Consider the following 21,377-nt stretch of genomic DNA (forward strand, 5'->3'; position numbering starts at 1 on the left):
ACACTCCATAGAACTTTTCCACCCCTCGGTGATAATTAAGGTAAAAAAACACAACACATAAGCATAGATACAGTCAAACACTGAGATAGAAAATTTATCGAATAATTGATTAATCAATTGACTGAATTAACTTGCAACTATTGTGATAATCGATAATTTTTCAAGAAAAAACACCAAACTTGATGGTTTCTGGCTCTTAAATATGGATTTTTGGTCTTACACTATAGTAAATTGAATATTTTAGTATTTGGATGACATCACCTTGGGCTCCAGGATATTGTGATGTGCATATTTCACTATTTTGTTATGTTAACAGATCAAATTATTAAACAATTAATCGAGAAAATAATCAGCAGATTAATCAATGATTGATTAATGAAACTGGTTATTGGTTGCAGCCTTACACAAAGTATCCAAATGCATCGCTTGTATCAAGACATCTTATTTCCCCAAAACCTGCCCAATACAACTTTAATCAATGTGCATTATTATGCACCGAAAATAAAGGCTGCAGTGGGCTGTACACTTTTCAGTACAGTTGAGTACACCTCATCAGAAAAAGAACGAGGTATAACAGCATTAACTTAACAATCACTACAGAGCAGGAGTTTCTCTCCATCATGCCGTCATTAATATAAATTCAAGCATCATTTTCCCACTTTAGCTTACTGTAAACTAGCTCTCATTGGCTACAAGCAGTCTGTGCTGCTGGAATGAAAATGTGATCCCACACACGACATGTCCCATGTAGATCACAGGCTGTCAACATCAAACAGATTTGATATCATCAGGAAAGCTTAGATCAGATCAGCCTGTGGTTCGTCCGCATTGTGAATCTATAAACTCTCATACCACCACCTAATCTGTGAGGACCGCAGATCCTGACAAGGATAAAGGATCCAGAACTTTCCGATTGTCAAAAAGTCCACATATGATAATCAGTGCAATCCTCACGGGTTATAAAAACTACAAAGAGCGCTACGAAGAGCAAAAGCATATATTCATAGCATCTTACAAGTTAGAGAATTTTGCAGTCTCTTCAACCAGTCAGTTAGAGGTTAATTGTTATATCTGGCAGTGGTTTCTAGTCAGTCCCCAGTGATCCTTCACATTCATCAAACAGCCTCAATACAAGTGTCAAACTTAAGAGTGAACAAACACAGGCTGGGTCTCAACTAGACAGAGAGCACTGATTTAGACGCTCTGGACAGGAAACGATATGAGAAAAGGCTTCTTGATAAGACCAAACCACCCAACTACCAAGAGGAAACATCTGTCAATACTGGAAGTTACTTGCCTCTGAAGCACTACCTTGCGTCTAGTGATCTAATGCATCAGTGACAACACTCACACACATGGAACATTTAATAAAGCTGAACACCAAAAGCCAAAAAATAAAATGAGAGAAGACAGAATCAGAGAGGAAAGGAGAGAGGACAAATAGCTTTTGGTAGATATTAGGGGCAGGGCAGAAATAAAGAAGAGCACAGCCATGTTTGTGTGCACTGAGTGAGTGAGAGGCTGGCCACGGTCACACAATCCCAGCCAGAGTGATAGAGACAGAGAGAGAGAGAGAGAGTGATAGACAAAGAGAGAGAGAGAGAGAAAGAGCATCAGCATGACATGCCAGGTGAAAGGTAGCAGTCAGGCTTTGGTGCTCTAAGATGTCTCTGCCAGCTGATGCCGACTAAGCCACGAGAAATAATAATAGCACAGAGGGCAGTGGGTAAGAGCTTAGTTAGAAGAGAGAGGAGAGCTTTCCTCTCTCTGTTCTCTGGTTAGCAGGTAGAGGTGGATTGTGGGTATACTGGGTATTAGTGTCATTAAGGTCAGAAGGGTCACTGCTCCTCATCTGCTTACGGTCTCTTAGGTTTTTACTGCCACCAAGGAAAGTGAATGCCTCAGGACTTTTTTTCAGCATCATGGTGCTAATGTGTCTGGAGAAACTTTTAAATATTGGAGGTCAGATTGAATAGTGACACTGTTTCTCCATGCAGGAGCCCCGCATGGAGCTTGTGTTTGTGCCATGAGGAGATTTTTACCACCCTGGTGGAGGCACCGTCCCTTCAGACCACCTACCCAGAGTTGTCCTTGCTCTCCTGCTCCTCGTCACGCTCCTGCTTCATGTTCTCGCCTCCGAGGCGAGACGTTGAAGAGCCCTCATCCGTGTCTCCTTTGTGGGGGCCATCTTCTTCCTCTTCGTCGTCGTCATCGTCCTCGTCGTTTGCGCTGTCCTTTCCCTCGGCTTTTGATGATTCAGGCTCCACTTTGTTTCGCGTTGAATCGGGTTTCTCCTCCTGAGGGAGAGGGATGCTTTTAATATAAAGACACACATGTATGGTCTGGAGAAAAAAGATGCTGTTTGGATAAATATTTTAATGAAACAGTATCTCTTGGAGAATGCACCTTGCAGACGACGGGCGGTGCACTGCTAGGTTCTCCATCCGCCTGGGCTTTCTGCTCTTCTGAGCTGGACGATGCAGGAGCTGTGCCTCCTGCTTCGCCCTCAGACTTCACCTCCCCTTTGGGACCCTGCTTCAAGGGGAGGTCCATCCTGAAGGTGATGGCGGTGGAGGTGCAGTATTCCTCAAATCCATACAAGTACCTGCATGATAGTACAATTCTTGTCAACATTTTACTGCTCCTCTACAAGATGTTCCTTCACACCTGCACTGCTAAAAGTTTATCTTGCAAAGAGAAGCTGGAGGAGTTTGCAAAACAAAAAAAGAGGCTGTATATGTGGTACAAAAGACACTCAGATGAACATGAAAAACAATTAAACTCATGAGAAACTACATTTCAGGGTTGGTGAAAAACTACAGAGCTGATATGAGTTGAAACAAAAGATGCATCTGCCCAACAGTGTTAAAAGCTTTGAGTAATTGTGGAGGCAGCGTCTGTACGTACTTGCGGTAAGCACATTTGACATTGTAGCCAGCGGCTGAATTGAGCACAGGGATCCCCAGATCTTGATAGACTTGCTTCCAAATGGAGCCGCTTTCAATCTGCTCCAACGTGGAAACAGAGGGAGACAGATCCAGAGTCAGTCAACATTCAACTGTGACCAAAAATCAAACTACGATGATAGGAATCGCTGTCAAAGTGGCACTCACGTTGTCAAAGCCTCCCAGCTTGTGCACCAGCCTGTAGAGCTTGAACAGGTTGAGGTTCCTGTAGCCCAGAACAGGCCGCTTGTTGATGGGAGTTCCTGAAGAGGAGAAACAAGGAGCGGGTTGAGATGGTGGACACGAGGACGCCGTTAAAGTTAGAAATTTGCTTATCAACTGTAAACCTTTTGTAAAGCTACCTAAAATTAGATTTCAGCAGTGGTGGAGGAAGTATTCAGATCATTAACTTAAAAGTAGCAGTACTGCAAAATAAATATACTCCATTTAAAATGTCCCTTAAATAAAAGTTCATAAATATTATGAGCAAAATGTACTTTAAGTCAAAAAATTTAAGCACCCATAAATTCCTCCTGTGGGTTGTTGATACTGATGCATTAAATTGTAAGTAGCAGTTTACTGTTGTAGTTAATGGAGGTGGAGCTAATTTGAACTAGATGACATACTGCTGGGTTGTTAAATTTGTAACAGTCCATCATATATTATAAGCTTGTCATATGTTTTGTGAGCTGTCCCTTCTGAAGTGTAGCGGAGAGGAAATAAATAGCATTACATAGAAATGCTCAAGTAAAATACAAGTACCTCCAGCTTGTACTGAAGTACAGTGCCTGAGTAAATGTATTTTATTTCATTCCACCACTGGTTTTAAAAACATTTAATGACCGAAGTGAGTCAAATAGCAGCCGCAAACCATATATTTTAAGTTGTGAAAAGATAATAAAAGTTATGGATCTACACATGATGATGATCTACACACTCAATGTATGTTTAAGGACAGCATTGAAGTCTGTAGAACTAAGTGATGTATGAGTACGGAGGTGGAAAGTGTGAGAATGAGACTGGACCTGGAAAAGAAAAGAAAAAACAGGATTGTTTTTGAAAAGAATCTTCTGGACAGCATTTAACTCAATGCAGACTCACCTCTGTCCTCCATGAACTTGTACAGCTGCTGTAGAAAGTTTTCCCTCTCCTCTGGGAATGGCTCCACTTCCTCCTGCAAACAGGAAACAAGACAGTTTGAGGATCATTTTCCTCAGAGGTTGGGGAGATAAGAGCGTGTACTCGCTTCTTTCACTACCTCCTCCTCTTCACGGCTCGCGTCTTCTTCCTGGTCCTCCTCTTCATCGTCATCGTCCTCCTCGCTACTAGAACTTTCCTCTTTCACTTCTGTCTTCCAGGTGCCGGGCACGACCAGCTGCTGCTGGAACTCCAAGGCTGCATCCAGCGCTGTCACACACACACACACACACGCAAACAAAGTTATTACATATCAACTACATCCAATTAGGGCTGCCTATCATCTCCTGCTGTGGTAAACTAATCTGTGCGTCTTAGGCATTGTGCATTTTATGTAAAACAGTGAAATCATTTTGCAGAGATAAAAAGATTTCCATGCTACATAAACAGAGATAAGACATGAACAAATGTTTCAATCAGATTCCTCTTTACAGCTTGCAAATAAATTATAAGCCAATGTGAAACTCCAGGTGAAAACAAGAAAACAAATCAAATATTCAAAATTTAAGACTTCCATTTTATTTAGCCTGGATTTAAACCTCATAACATCTGTCACACTGGGTGCTTGGAGGGTTACGAGGATGCTGGGTGTGCACGTACGTGTGTCTGTGTGTGTGAGCCTGATAGTGGAACAATCAAACATTTAATAATGAATGAAACCAGAGCATCCTCCGGGCAAAACGCTTAAACTGACCATCAGTGCTGGTTCACAAACACTACTCTACTGAAAAAAAAAAATGTTATTGCCATCTCTACTCTGAAAATAATAGACCCACATATAAAAATAGGACAACATAAAAAGACATTCTCACATAAACATGAAGAAAAGCAGCCGTAGAAAAAAGCTTGAAAATCTTTCAGGAGTATTTGCAGTGACACAGAGCAGCAGAAGCATTTCACCACAATGTCACAGGTGGGTTTAAGTTGCATCTAACCACAACCAGATGCTTGTTTTACAGTTTTGCAATGCAGAAAATATCACAGTTTTGAGTCAACCACCTGTGAATAAGACTCAGATAATACAAAGCTGTTTCCTAACTGTAATTATGAAAGAGTAAGAGCTCTGCAGCAGAAAACAGGGCCACTATATATAAAAAGCCTGGTGAGGACTTCAAATAAAAATAGACTGAACAGTGACAGGAGCTCTCCACCGCTGCATTCCCCAGAACAAAAACAAAACTTCTCTTTCTTCAGTCTGCCTCGCTGCAACCTACGCTGTGAGAGTTTTCTGCCATGTGTGTTTAAACACAGACCAACCTACAGATGTCGGAGTCTAGGTGCGCTCCATGCATCAGTTGTGTAAGATTTACATCTTGAAGCTTTACTTTAAACTCACCTGGTTTGAGCCCTGCATCGGCTTTTGGAGGACAATCGCTGTTCATCTCACGGACGTCCTTCCGCAACACGATGTAACTGCAAAACAAAGCAACTCTGATTAATATTTGCCCTGAAATGAGTGAACAGTAGTGAGTGTTATTACACCAAGGTTCAGCTCTAGGATGTGGCTATAAGGAGCCAACCAAAATCTAAGCAGATTTTTGTTTTCCAGAATATCATTTTACACTTAAAAATAGTTTATCACAACAAAGTCTGACTATCAAAATGAAACATGAACTCAAGTGACGAGCGGATTAGTAAACGGATATGATATGAGGGCTATGAGGGCCCTACAAGGCCATACTGAAGTCTTCAGTTCATTAAAACAGTGACAGAGAGAGTTTGAAACCCTACAGCCCAGCACCAACAACAGCCTTAAAACCGGAGCAGACATGACTGCATTCACACACTACTTTCTTGCAACATCTCCACAGCAGCTGGGCAAAGTGGTGGGTGATTTGGCAAATGGATGGATCAGTGGAGCTTGTAAGCTGAGCAGTCAGAAGCTTTGCTACTGTGCCAGAGAAACGATTTGCTTTGGTATCTGGAGGCAGCTGCGCTGATCCAATGACTAGATTTGTCATGGAGTGACTTTAAAAAAAACAACATATATTTTAGCTAAAAAGGATCATAGAAAACAGACACCAGGGTTAACTGACATTACCTATAGATCTTTGACTTTGTATTGGGTATGTTACTAGAGTGGCACTGGTTCACCAACACGCCTGTCTACTGTATATACAAATGATGAGCAAATATTACTTACTTCTCTAGCTAGCTAAAAAGATTTTTTAAAATAGTCCACATATGAAGTACTGCTGCTAGACCCTCACCCTGAATCGACATAATATTCTTTTCTAGACTTCATATGTCAATAAGACTGAAATTAAGGAAATTATTCAATCATTTCTTGAACTAAATAATCTTAATGTTACATGAACAGTTTACTATATTAACAATTTGCACTTTTATCCAAGTTTCCTGTCATAAAATATACTGTATATATGGCTTTTAAGTCATTTAACCAGCTGTGTCCTATTGAGATTGAAATCTCAAAGGACCCCTGACTACATAAAAAATGTATAGCTACATAATTTCAAACAAGACTGGGTGCTGTCCTGAGGCACAATGGTGCTTTGAGCTAAATGCTAATGGTATACTACAACATGCTGATGTAAAGCAGGTTTAACGTTTATCATGTTCACCATCTTAATTTGAGTCTTTAGAGTATCAGCATGCTTACATTTGCTAGTTAGCAGCAAATAAGTAGTATAGCTGAAGCTGATGGGAATGTCATTAGTCTGAACCAAATTTTATGACAATCAATCTAATTGTTTCACTAAAAAATTTCAAATGTCAGACTCATGGTGGCGCTAGAGGAAAACTCAGGAAATCACCAAAGTCATTAAGATTCATCCTCTGGAGACCATGAATGTCTGTACAAAATTTCATTTCAATCTATCTGATAGATATTTCAGTCTGAACCAAAGTGGTGGACCAATCGCCAACCCACGCTGCTAGCATGTTTAAAAACATGATACTAAAGAACATAAATATATTTAGAATATAGTAAAAACATCACGTTATGTGTATAATATGTATAGAGTATATGTATGTGTGTAACTGGACAGGACCATCCCATTTTTTTTTAAAATCAAGTCTAAGTCTGGTCTAAGTTAAAACCTACTTACAATAATTAAAACATGCTTTTCATAGTTCAGACAAGTTTGCAAGCCAGCTAAGTGAGAAAAAATAGAAACGACTTGTTTCCATTGTTACTATGGTAACCAGATCTGACAAAATAAGAATAACCACTTCCTGAAAACTCCCGTCTGCCCTCTGGATGTGACCTTGCTTTCCCTAAAAATGTTTTCCAAAGCCATTGTTTCTGTGGGCACATTGAACAGTTATCACAAACAATACCAAAATCTCCAAAGGAAAGCGAACACACACTGACCCCCACCGCTGTGCGGGAGAGGTCAGCAGGCTTATGGATGTGACCCCTCTTCAAAAAACAAATCACACAGGGGACAGCGAGTTACAATAACTCGGTAATAATAGACAAGAAGGGGCTGACATAAATGATAAAAGTGCAATAACAAACAAAGACAAGTAAAGTGTGTGTGTGGTAGAAGAATAAAAAGAACACTTTTAAACAGTGTATGTATGAAAAGCACCAGGGGAACGGGTGTGTTAGATGGTAGTTAGATCCACCATATTAACTGTAGCATTACTGGAAAGCAGGTGTCGACAGTTTAAACTGGTCCATATGTGTAAAAATACCTCCAGATCTCAGCAAAGATTTAGTTTGGTGGCTGCTGTTCTGTCTTGGGAAATGTATAAACTTTCCTCTGCAGAGTAAATAAACCAGTGAGGGCTTCTTGCAAAATGTGTATTACTGTAGATCAAACTGTAACATAACACAAAGAGACATGCCTGATAACTCAGACTGATCCATCACATTACCCATAAGTAACAATACTGATAAACCCTTTTCATCTTTGTTATTCCTTCCACGTTAAAAGGATTGGAAGGAAACAAACCTGAAAATCTCATTAAGAATGAGACAGATTGTCTTGCATCTACCTCTGGATACACTGTGCTGATTTCAATGAGTGAAATCAAATTGCTACAGAACAGAAACTGCTACAGCGTGTGCAGTGTAATTTGCAACGAAAGCCATCATAGGGTTGCTAAAAGAGGAAATACTTCTCAAGTAAGAGACTTCTCTGATTTATCATCCCTTATCTTATCCCTCTCATCAGCTCCCTAGCTACCCTTCACCCGACTATTAGCCAAAATACAAGCGATAAGACAACCTTTTCACACTTCCCTGCTGCAAATGTGTCTTCAGCTGTGTATGCAGCAGATTAAGGGTCATGCTGATGAGTTACGCAGGATATCTAGTGTGGAATGCAGACTCAAGGCCCTGAGATTAGGAGACCCGGCTGGTCTGTCATAACCCCAACCCAATGAAATTCAAACAGACAGCAAGGTAGTCTTCGGAGCAGCGAGCAAACACCAGATTCATTTATGTTATGTATGAGTGTGGGCTATGTTTCTACCCACACAGAGACTGCAGTAACAAACCATGAGCCCAGTGCACACTCCTGACAGGACCTATTCCTCTCTGGTCCACAGACAAAATAATCTGGCTGTGTGGTTCCACACCGAGGGCAGGCTAACCTTACCTCACCTGTAACTAACAGCCTCAGGACAAACAAAGTAAACCAATAAACTATCTTTACTCTTATTGTGAGACTGCAGAATTTAAGGTTATGTTTTTCTAAAGCTGCTAACAATGTATCAGGGACATTTTAATTCATTAAAAAAAAGAAAAGAAAAAGAAAACAGACACAATCTATGAATAGAGGGGCAGATATGACATCTAACACGGCTCCCTCAAACACTGTGAAACACTCTGGTAATGAGGAGATTTTTCATGAATTTATATAACAACTTTAACATATGTTTTTAAAGTAATCAACTAAAATATTTGCAAAGTTATACTTATATTGTGCAGTCCTATAGCATGTCTTACAATATACTGCATTTCCTTGGTGGGTATTCAAAGCAGTGCATGTCTTTCCTTTAGCAAGAGTTCACGACACACATATCCCATTAAAAAACACTTATTCAAGGATTCATAAAGAGGATGGTTACACTGGTACTAAATGAATATTGGACAACTTTTGTTTTTGTAGCAAACAATCTCTAATCATAAAGTATTTATAAGGCCTAACTTTGTGCTATGTTAACATCTGTTTGACCTTTTATTCATTACATAATTAGCTGTCAAATAATCTACAGATTAATCATTAAATAAAGCCCTATTTGTGATTTCAGCACACTAGTGATGACTCACAATTTTCCATCCTTGAAGGAGCGGACGAAGATGCTTTCCTTCTTCATGGTCACGTCTTCATGGCAGTCCGGGGAGATGACCTTGGTGCACCGAAACAAGACACAGTCAAGAGGTCAGATGAGGTAGTGTGTGTGTGTGTGTGTGTGTGTGTGTGTGTGTGTGTGTGTGTGTGTGTGTGTGTGTGTGTGAGACAATAAAGTGAAGGAGGAGGAGGGGGAGGAGGGAGGGAGGGTCAGAGTATGACTCAATGACTTAAGACGTTTCTACAAAAGGCCACGCTGATGGATTACAAAATATGCCGTCTACGAAACAAAGATAAACAAGCAGGCAAGATGAAGAGCGATGTGTAAAGGTGGCGCGCCCACTCTCAGCATGTGCTGCTGCTGTTTACTGGAGTCCAGGAGCTCAACAGTGGGAGTTGTTCCAGAGCCACGGTCTAACCCACAGGAGGGAGCACTGCCGTTATGAGATCCTATTTCCGCCAGGCCTCTGCCTGCATGCTCCTACTCTCTCTGTATGCAGCACATACAGCGCACACGCTTGCATGTATGCTTTTGCTTAAAAACTATGACTCACTTTTATTTTGTGTTACTATTTCACTCTCTGACGCATATGCTGCAGTGCAGAGACTATTTCCTTCTACTTTTGTTACCCAGTGCATTTAAGATCACATGGTTTATCAGTGTTCTCTGTGTATCATCTGTTGCATGAGACATCTACCAGTGTACTACTCCACCCCTCTGCCATACGGTCACAGTGTAAACAATGACAGGCCACTGTGTAATGTACTTCTCTGGGCTGTCACAAGGAGGCAGCATGGAGCTCAGTCAACAACAGGCCAAGAACAACAAACCCTGTAGGCGGGGCTCTGCTGACTACACAGTTAAAGGGACAGCTTTCCCCACCCTCTCCCATTCTCCCAGTTCTACTTGTAACACTTAGATACACAAACAACGCCTGTCACCATTACATTGTGTACTAATGGTGGCTCTGAGGTAAGAAAGGGTGGAGAGAGATTGGAAAATACTGAAAACATCAAATCAGTGTTTTTGCTGCATTGTTTCAAACATCAGGGAAAACGAGTCATATTTTTACTTTCTGAAATACTTTAAACTACACATGTTACTAGTTAGATGTTTTGCTACTGCAAAAAGTTTGTCATATTGTCAGAAATCAGCTACTTGTCTGCAGCAACGTGTATACTTCCAACATCTCATGGTGTGTGTATTCTGAAGCAATAATATAATCCTGCTGAGTGCTGTGGTTACATAAGCAGGCGTTTAGATGAGATGGCACAATGCTGTGAGTGTACTGGAAGACCAGCAGCTCTGGTCCCGGTTTTCTTCAGTGATGGAACAGAGCGCAGTGAAGGAAGAGATGCTATGAGCTCACCAGCGCAGGATACCACGTGGTCTTCTTTTTGTCCCCGGTGGCGACCCCCTCCACACAGACCACTTTGCCGAACAGATCCTCATTCTGCCGCTGATCGCTCTCCTCTTCCTCGCTGGAGGATGATGACAACTCTTCCTCTTGGCTGTGGGTGAAAAGGACAGTTTACTCACTGGGCTGCGTTTTAGAGAGGTCTAGTGTGCATGTAGCGTTATATATACACATGTTATTTCAGATTCATAACATACCATTCAATTTATAGACAATTCAGTGCAAGAAAGTACGACCTCAAGAAAGTTTTCTAACAAATTAGAGCTGAAATGATTGGCTGATTTTGATAATAGATAAATCACTAGTATAGTAAGTAAAATGGTGAACATTCCCTCGTTTAAGCTTCTTAGTTGTGAGGATTTGCTGCTTTTCTTTGTCTTTTCTGACAATAGATTGAGCATTTTCAGGTTTTGGTATGCTGGTCAGACAAAAAAAACACATTTTCACTATTTTATGAAATTTTAAAGACCAAAAGATAAAATAATTGTCAGATTATAATTAATATAAATAAACTATTACAAATAACTGTTAGCTGTAGCCCCACTAAAAACATTCTCTACTTCAGAAAAATGTATGACATCAGATGACTCAACTCATAGTTGCTGGATTCACACAGAGCTACGCCTGCCTAATCTAAAAAAAGACAAATGTTCTGGTTGTTCATAGAGCTGCAATCATATTGACGTTTTATATTAAATCAATGCTATATATAAACAGGTTAGGAAAACACAATTGTGTGTGCAGGTCTCTCTGAATACAGACAGGCAGAGGATTTCAAAATGTCTCCAACTAACAATCCACAGCACAAAAAAAGTCTTATCATTATGTAGCGCAGTGAAACATGAGGCCCGCTCTACTGATGAGCTCACTCATTAGGATTTGTGTATTGACGAGCCGGCTCATCTCTGCTGTCTGACAGTCATCCTGACGCTCAGGCAGAGCCCTGACTGCGGCCAGCAGACAGCCAGCTATGTCTCTAAATGTGATCATGCAAGCATCACCAGCAGGCAAACAGATCCTCCGTCCTCTTTTTATGCCTCACTTGGCCTGCTCTGAGCACAACTCTATGTACATATACACACTCTGTCTGGCACGACTCGGGAGCAGTAAATCAGCCAGGCTGCTACTACAATTACTACAACAACAAAAACAACAACTAAGCAGTGAATCAAAGTCATAAACAAAGCACTGTAGCTACTTGGTGATGGAGAGATTACAATTCATGCTCCATAATAACTAGTTGTCTTTATTTGCACAGTAATTTCAGGGAATAGTTTGACATTTTGGGAAATAAACTTTTTTTACTTTTGTTGTTGAGAGTTAGATGAGAAGATTGATACCACAGTTATGTCTGTACGGTAAATATGAAGCTACTGGCAAAAGTTAGCTTAGCTTAGCACAAAGACAGGAAACAAGGGGAAATAGCTAGCTTGGCTGTTTCCAAAAGTAACAAAACACACTTACCAGCACCTGTAACGTCCCCGAATTGATGTTATGTTATATCACATTTGTTTCATACCCACAAAACCCAAAGAAACATGTTGCGGTTTTGCAGGGAGTTTTCTGATTGACTGTTCCTTAGCCTGAAGCAGTGACTTCCTGGAGTCTCTGCTGGTTGCCTGGCAACCTCATGGTTAAACTAACAAGATATAATGTGTTGATTAGTCAGCTTTAGAGGGAGTTCAGACTGAAAACAGCCCTGCATAAAAACAAAGAAAGAGGCTGCAATGGAGGGGGTGTGCTGAAAATCTGTTCCAGGAAGTCCAGTCTGAGTAACAGATCCTTGAGTAATCAGATGCCAAAAAAATACTCTGACACAGCAACTCTGGGAAGATATCACAACGGCAATTATGTCAGGCAATAGTTGAACCAGGTTCAACTCTTTGTCGGACGACCCAGCGTTGGAGTCCTCTGTGTTGGCGCTGCACTGATGCTGTGTTTTTTCATGGAGGGCTGCGGTTGGTCTGGTCTCAACGCAGCCTTTCAGCAAGAAAGCAAATACATATATTTCCAAAAATGTCAAACTGTTCCTTTAACAGAAGATGGAAAAAAGACTATCTCTTCAAACAAAAAATTGTAGCTGTTTTATTTTTTCCAGTAATCTCAATCTATGCAGTATTGTTAATGCTTCTAAGAGTTAAGACATTAAGGAAGGCAACAGGTCCAAGGTGCTAATGTGCAGCGGGGACTCTTCCAAGTCAATATTGTATCAATGTTTATAGTAATATTGACTTTTCTCTTGAGTGCCATTAGCAACGGTGTCAGAATAAGATTATAAAGCAGAGTGTCCTCTTTATAAACAGAGAGCAGTCACAATTATATCCAGCGCCAAACACCCTCAGCATTTCCTATTCCCAGATGAAAACTCTGCAGTCTCTCAGGAGTAGGCACATCATAGCATAAAACACCCACTGGAACATTTGAGTCAAAGGGGGGAGGAATAAAAAAAAAAAAAAAAAAAAAAGGATAACATTCAGCATGGCCGCACCATGCTCACACTGCATGCACACACTGGAGCTCGGCGTGATTGAGGAGCTGGAGGAGGCGGGTTAGGCTCTCCTCTTCCAGGCCTCGGGGACTGTTTATGAGGGGATGGTGATGAGAGTAAATCTTTCATTTCGGCTGCTGTCAGCGTACTTAGAATAGGAGAGCCTGTTACTGATGACCGTGGGTTGGCACAGAAAATCCCTCGCCAATCCACATCACAGACCTCTGTTATATTGAGTTTGATATGAGCCCCGCAGGATGTACAGAGACGGAGGACAATACTCACATTGGGTTCGATCGTCGGCCGCGGTTGCCCTTCTTGCCGATGACAGGAGTGCCAAAGTGCTCAGGGTTGGTGAGAGGGAGTCTGTCGAGTGTCTGCAGACGAGACAAACAACAGCAAAGGACCTCAGTGCCACCTTGTCAGACACTAAATTGGAAGACTTGAGATTTATCCTGGATCCCTTGAAGAAATTCTCTTTATAGGATTTCATCAGTTACAAAAGGAGGGATTTACTGAGCTCCACAATGCTTACATTTGGCATATTCTCTGTAATATTGGTCTCCTGCAATATTTGACAGCTGAACTTCTAAATGCCAATGTGGGACCATTCATAAACAGCCTTTTATTTAGAGCTGTGTTTCCAGTGCCAGAAAGCAAGTAAGTAAAGAAGAGGGACTATAAATAAAAATAAAATGAACGCTTTTATTTTTTGTGAGAAAGCTAAGAGATAAGGCTGGTGTAAAAGCGTAGGACAGCACGGTACTTGCCTCGCTCTCCGCAAAGTGACGCGCTCCTTTCAGGCAGAGAGAGGAACGCCTTAAGGTCTTCTCATCACCGTCGTCAAACACTGCAGAGATGAGAGAATCTATTAGGCTGCTGTATGTAGGCCAGGAGTCCACTAACACACACAAACACACACACACACACACACGAGCACTAATAAACTCCTGTCTTGGTTTCAAAACGTCTGCTTGTTTATGATATGTTAAAAACAAATTATGCTCGTCTTTTAATGCTAAGACAGCTCCTCCGGCAGGCAGTGACAGAGTCTGTTTCAGCTCACAGCTTCATTAGAGCTTCAAGGATCCTCTGCTAGACAGAAAGACAACTCTCTGATTCCACTGAGGATGGATTGATTTTATTTATGGATTGACTAATGAGAATTTAAGGGATAACATGTTTAAGTGAGAACATCTACAGTGCTGGTCTGAAAGATAAGCTCCAAAGACGTTAAATTATACAACTGATCTTTGAAAGTCTGACAATAATAATAATAATAATAATACATATGACATTAATAAACATCATTTTACGGAATTTTTATTTCGCTAACAGCGCCACATCACCTCGCTCCCATTATTCGTTGCTCAGATGTACTTAGCAACAACAATAAGGAGAAAACACTTGAGGCACCTTCAGCAATGACTTACACATTTGTTTTCCCACTGATGAATGAAAAGAATGAATTTGTGCCAAGAAGAGTGTTTGGAGACAGGGGAAAACCCCCATGGGCATGAGCAAGCAACGAGCAGCTGCTGAGACTACAGATCTGTATACTCTGGATTATCCAACACTGCAACTGTGTACACTTGATAGACCCGCAGATACAAACTGCCCTGAGAGAAGAGAAAGTACTACATACCTGTCAACGTATGTTATGTTGACTCACTAGGTATAGTGTGTCTCAATCAGCCTCTACAGCTACCGAAAACTTTTTTTTTTTTTGGAAAAAATAAATAAAGTACTTAACAAGGTGGTAACAGTATCATGTTTTTTTTGTCTTTTTTCTTCAGGTTTCATGAGTTTAGCTTGTGTGTTATTTCTTGACACATCAGTTGCTCCATTGTTCTTGCAACAACTTAAAGTACAATGTTTCAGCAAAGGAAAACACAAACCACCTTGTGGAATTTTCATTGTACACAAACATGTTTTTTACAAGCTAGCTGCAGGGAGAGTACAAGTCTTTGAGAGAGAAAGGGAAAGCAGACGGTTTGATATTGACTCACCAACAGTATATATACTAGCATCGGTCAGCTTATTGATTGTGGCCTCCTGGTAAACTCCATCCTGATTCTTCACCTCTACAACAGCACCCACCTGTAGGACAGACACCCTGATGTTATTTGGCATCTTAATATGCTAACTGTTATTACTTTCTAATGGTAAATCTAATGATGTGTTCTGAAGTAATGAGACGACCATATTGCTGCTACAAGAATCATAATTGAGTGAAATGAAATTGCAAAGCCAGCGCTCCGCTGACTGATGCTCTTGTGCTTTCTCTAACACTATTGTAGGGGAGGGGGGGTGGGTGGGGGGGATTGATCGTGTTTCGGTATAAAATGAAGTAAAACTATATTAATGTGATGTCATTCAAAGTTCAGACAATTACTTATAGTTTATGGGTAATTAATGGCAATATGTGTGTTAGGACAATACAACATCAGGCTTCTTCATCACTCCTGCCTTACCTTTAGAGGTCCTTTGATGTTTTCATCATGAACCTCCGCCGTGGACAGATCTGGTTTAAAGGTCACCTGGGGAAGGGGGAGGAGACTCAGTAAAAAAGAATAAACAAACAATTCTCTAAAGGTCTGACAGGGACACATCAATCTTCCACTTCACAGAGGCAGCAGGTCCCTAGTAACGCTGCTGGACTTTATAACTGAGTGGCACTAATTACAGCGATAGACTCTTCATGCCATGCTCAACACCGAGACAGGTTTGTTGTTTTAAATCACTACGGTTTGACGTATAAAAATAGTAGTACAGAGTTGTTGGTGTCTATAGACAAGCAGCATGTGTGTGTGTGCGCATTTCATACTATGGCTGAGTGACTGAACCCCAACTGGCAACTGTCTGGTCACAGCCGCATCTGCTGGCGCCAACTGTGGCGGATTTCAGTTACGAATGTCAAGGCTAGGCTAACTGACCATCCCCCTCCCCCTCACTGCATCCGCAGCCTCCCCTAAGTGAGCCACAGTAGATCATAATCTGATCACGCTGTGGTAATCTTGCATCTGCATGGTGACCTGGCAATACTGTGACAGAAAACACCAAAAGGCAGGCACAGAGACAGACACACACACACACACACACACACACACAGCCATTTACTGGCACATATTCTCCAAGCAGCACGTGTGAAAAGTGTTGGAGCAGCCAGAAGCACAGAATCTGTTTAGTATTGAAAATGCCCCTCCCTGCATTGCATATCAAAGTGCTTCTTTTTCTGTTTCCTAGGGGAAATTAAAGTAATTTTTGAGAGCATGTGCTAGTAAAATAGTAACATAATTATGCTGGAGACCTGGCTTCACTTTTATTGACTATGATCGAGTCTAGAATCAACCAGCATAAAAGGAGCTGAGAGACATGTTAAGCACCCCGACTCAGAAAACAAGCCTGCAGGTAACAAATTCAGACAACGCTCTCTCAAGTCGCTTTCAAATATAACAACAGCAGAAACAGCAATTAAAGTCTCGCTGTGAAGGCAGGATCAAGACAATGAATGAAAGTAACACATACTGTAAGGCGCTGTTGAATCGTCAGGTCATAAAATAAGGAGGGAGGAAGAGAGAGAAATAAAAAGCTTCCTGAGGCAGCATTTCATCAGTTATGGAGATAATAACATTCCTGCCGCGTGGAATAAAGGAATTCCTTTCTTCACATGGAAGAGCAGGAGGCTCCGCTCTCTGTAGACAGAGGCAGGGTGACTCTCGCTGTCCAAAGCTTCAGCTAGAAGATGTCAATAACGCCTGACGCTTCTGACAGCCTGCTTCCTACCTGAGAGCTTCAGTTGCTGAGTGATTTCAGGTGAGGTCTGTTACTGTAGGACTACTACGACTTAACACTGGAATAAGATATCAAATCATTCTGATATTAGAATAAAACTTCAGTCCAGCAGGTTTATGTGAGGTTAATAGCTTTATCACTTAATCCATTATATTACAATTATATTACATTGGTTATTCAAATCAGCCTGACAATGTTGCTTAACTGCAGGATGTTTCACTAAAACTAAATTGAAAATGGTTAGTGAGCATTTTGCCCATCTGAAAATGCAAGACTGCTATATTTCTGCTTTGTTTAAATGTAATAAAATAGTAACTTCTTCAAGAATTTCATTTTATGGATGTAAAATTTGGCTAAAACAATGAGCAGATTAATGACATATTGTTCAATGCTGGATAAATGAGGAGTGTTGAATATTAATAACAAATCCTGTAAAATTTCTGAATTCTTACCAAAATATATTATAAGGTCCAACTGAAAATCAGCCCAAAACGTTGTCACATGTACACACTGAATAAACACGTTCTAGCGTTTCCACCATAATGAAACAAAGAGCATTTGCCTTCTATATTAGGAATATACATGATAAGCAATGTGACAAGCATATAATGCCAGTTGACATTGCATTAATTAAACTAGTATGCTCACTTTGGGAGACATGAACAATATATTTCTCTATGAAACCTTCATATGAATACAGAAGCACTTCACAGTTAGATAGCCGTTTACAGGCAAAATGTTGTTGTTAAATCGATTTAAAAAAAATAATGATTTGTTTCTGTATGTGATATTGACATTATTCCATTAAATAAACATTTGTGAGGAGAATAGTTGTGCTTATATAGAAAGAACCAATGAAAGTAGGAGAGTTTGATAAGGGTATAAGGGCACATAACTAAAAATTAAAACCGCTTACTTTTTACAGTAAGTTTGGGATAATATTCCACATGCTATCTGGATCTGGATCACATGCTAATCTTTTGATCCAGTTCATTTTGATAACATGGTTGAATGAGGGAAAAGTACAAAACATTAAGACCTCCCTCTGTTAGAGACATCGACATAACCTCCTTTAGCCTTGTTTGGCTTATTTTTTCCAAATAAAGTTAAAAAGCCTTTCTAAACAAGAGGTTTTGTGTTTGGTGACATCAAGAGAGGCTCTTGTTTTTGTATGATGGGCTGTTCAAGCGGATTTCACCCACGCTCCCGATGGCCAGTCCGACTCTGACCTGGGATGACGTTTCGAGCTGAGATGACCGGCAAGCGTCTGGCCAGCAAACGTCGGAGCACATTTCCAAATAGGTGTTATTTGGAAAATCTGACAATATATTGGCAATCTAATCTGGTTACTTTTAAATATTTTATAAAGCAACATATTAACAGTTCTACAGCAAAATTTACAACAGCCTTTGGCCTGGCTCACAATCTCCACCATTGCCACCATTTGGTGCAAAATGCATTCTGGGATACTTGACTGTCCCTAGCTTCAACCGACCAATGGTGTAACGTCATCACTTAGTGAGTCAGTGAGTGACTCAATGACGGACAGACGTTTGGGTGTGTAGAGCTGGTCCTGCTGTTGCCGTCCAGCCAAACAAAGAGGAACAACGCAATGCTTCAAACTACTGAGTAGAGGCGCAACAAATATTTTGGTGCCATATTTTGAGAAACAAAATGTGAAGATGCACATTGTGCAGGTGAAAATAAATTGATATATATACTGAATCATATCAGTTATGGCTTTAAGGGGTGCAAAGCATTGTGATTTTTGTCTTTTTAAAAAGTCTGAGCTTCAGTGCTGTCTGTTAGGATCCAGTACAACATTAAGTGAACTTTGATATTGCTTTATTTGTGCAAATTTGTCAGTCAGGTGTCAGGTGCAGTCTGGGCCTTTTGGTCATAAACAATTGGATGTGATCCCCGGCTAACATGACAGATGTTTGCTGTGACAACAAGCACCAACTGTATGTGTGACAACTCAGATAAAACCAATAAAAAAAGCTCTAGTTGTTTCAGACTCTCCTCTGCTCCTGTCTCTTTACATCATTTTTACAACAGGTGAAAATTAGGCACTTCACACACTGGCAGTTTTACAGTGATGGAGATCAATGAACACTGTTCTTTTACAAATTTAAAAAAACCTGGGAATACATCTCAGTCTCTGTCTCATTCATGCAGCCTCTACATACATTACATTACAGTATAATGCAGCTAGAAGGCAAAATTTACTGTATTTGCTTTGAAGAAAACATGAGTGTGTTTCCCTCTAGTGTGAGGAGCATCGAGAGGTGAGAGCAAATGAGTGATCAGAGAATTCTTGGATATATAGAGCTGAAATGGTCAGTTGATTTATCACTTAATCAACTGACAGAAAATCTTGATCAACTATTTTGATAATGAATCCATTATTTTAGTAATTTTTCAACCAAATTGTCAAATATTTGCTGTGTCCATCTTCTCAAATGTGAGGATTTGTTGCTTTCCTGTCTTATATGATAGTAAAGTGAATTTCTTGGGGCTTTGGCCACAACTAACCATTAATTTCATCATCGATTGATCTGCCAATTATTTTCTCAATTCATTGATTAATTGTTTGTTCTATAAAAATTAAGAAATAGTGAAAAATAACAGTTATTTCACTTTGTCAAATATCTTGTTTTATCCAACCCACAGATATTCTGATTAATATCATATATGACAAACAACATTAAATCATCATATCTGAGAAGTTTTTCCTAAATAATGGATAAAATGACTAACTGATGATCAAAGTCATTTGATAACTAATTATCTGTTGATCAACTAATCGATGAATCAACTAATTGTTAGAGCTCTACAGTATTTTGGAGTGTTGGTCAAACAAAACAGGTGTTATTTTTGGCTCTAAGAAAATGTGATGAGCATATGTCAGCATTTTCTGTCATTTTATAAAAAAGATGGTCAATCAATTCATCAAGAAAATAATTGGCAGATTAATTGGTAAATGAATTAGTTGCAGCCCTAGAGAGAGTTAGTCCTGTCAAGCTCAGAAATTATCTTAATTTATTCAGAACATTCTCACTTGGGCTTTTTATAATTCTTCAATTCAGTTTTATATCAGTGGGGACCAAGTTATAAAACGATGATTTAAGAGATTCTTTCATTTTGTATTCTGTAGTGAAATATATTAGAAAAACTACTAAAAAGATATATTGTGAAGACTAATATTATTATACTGAACTCATATGCCATTACATCCTTAATAACTATGATTTAAGCAGCACATTGATTCTGTCATGCAGCACACATTGTTGACACCGTGCTTGTTACTGTGTCGTAGGGTTGGTCCTGACTGATCATATGTGTGCTGAACATTTCAATAGTGAGTGATACTGATGCGGTGCTAATTGGCTTTTTAACAGGTCTTCAAGTACAGATCATCATCATAAATAAGAATGTCACACAGATCTTTTCATCTGCTTTTAGAATTACTCAAAAGACAGCAGCGCCATATGCTGTAACCATCAACTTTGTTAAACAAGCAGACAGAGATTAATGAAGCAAAGAGCTAAAGAGGATTTGATTACAGTGGAATATGCACATCCACAACAACCACTGAATAATTGCCATGTTTCAACATTTGTGTAACAGAGCTCACATTCACTTACAGCTACCCAAAAACAAACCCCACACTCAGCCAATTAGTATGGTAATTCATTTATGAGCTGAGACTGTCCTATTAGCTTCATTTTACCCCACAATATTTTAACTATGAGGATCACATGGTTTATTTTGTCACGTTGTTTGAGACAAAAAGGCACGTCATTTGATGATTTCTGCTGGTGTGCCAGAACGGCAGATCATCGCTGCTCTTTTGTCTCTTCAGGGGGAACTACAGTGCATTGACACAGTGAAAAGCCAGCATCCAATCTTTGTTCCTCCTACACACTCTAGCAGAACGAGAGACAAGCGATCCGTCTCTATTGTATTATCCAGATGCTCCAGCCCCACTGGGAAATGAGATACTGTACTACGTGCATCATGCAATGCCTTCATCAGCAAGGCATAAAACCGATGGGGGAACAGCAGTCGCGCCGGGCGAGAGGGACGCCTGAGGACGTGATGGGTACCTGGTGGGTTAGGCCAGACCCTGCATCTGTCACAGCTGGGTCCCAGATCAGTTTTTTTTCTGATGTATGAGCACCACTAACAAACTGAACCACCTGGTAGAGCTCCACCGTGCAAGCAACACAGCTGGATTCTTGGCAACATCAGACGCCAAGAAAGTAAT

At 40.3% G+C, this 21,377-nt stretch overlaps 1 protein-coding gene across 3 annotated transcripts in view; it reads right to left on the bottom strand.

Moving 5' to 3' along the window:
• arid4b (AT-rich interaction domain 4B) overlaps nt 1-21,377 on the bottom strand; it is a 40,280-nt gene that overhangs the window by 6,612 nt on the left and 12,291 nt on the right. For all 3 annotated transcript variants that reach the window (XM_042432842.1, XM_042432841.1, XM_042432843.1), the window contains exons 4-16: nt 15,787-15,852; nt 15,322-15,412; nt 14,083-14,162; nt 13,598-13,689; nt 10,777-10,918; nt 9,385-9,464; nt 5,479-5,555; nt 4,204-4,352; nt 4,047-4,119; nt 3,114-3,208; nt 2,908-3,005; nt 2,407-2,605; nt 2,080-2,297 (exon numbers count right to left, since the gene is read on the bottom strand). In XM_042432842.1, coding sequence (XP_042288776.1) covers nt 2,080-2,297; nt 2,407-2,605; nt 2,908-3,005; nt 3,114-3,208; nt 4,047-4,119; nt 4,204-4,352; nt 5,479-5,555; nt 9,385-9,464; nt 10,777-10,918; nt 13,598-13,689; nt 14,083-14,162; nt 15,322-15,412; nt 15,787-15,852 — 1,460 coding nt within the window. The remainder of the gene's footprint in view (nt 1-2,079; nt 2,298-2,406; nt 2,606-2,907; nt 3,006-3,113; nt 3,209-4,046; nt 4,120-4,203; nt 4,353-5,478; nt 5,556-9,384; nt 9,465-10,776; nt 10,919-13,597; nt 13,690-14,082; nt 14,163-15,321; nt 15,413-15,786; nt 15,853-21,377) is intronic.

Source organism: Thunnus maccoyii, chromosome 14 (genome assembly GCF_910596095.1).
Source record: "Thunnus maccoyii chromosome 14, fThuMac1.1, whole genome shotgun sequence".
NCBI lineage: Eukaryota > Metazoa > Chordata > Actinopteri > Scombriformes > Scombridae > Thunnus > Thunnus maccoyii.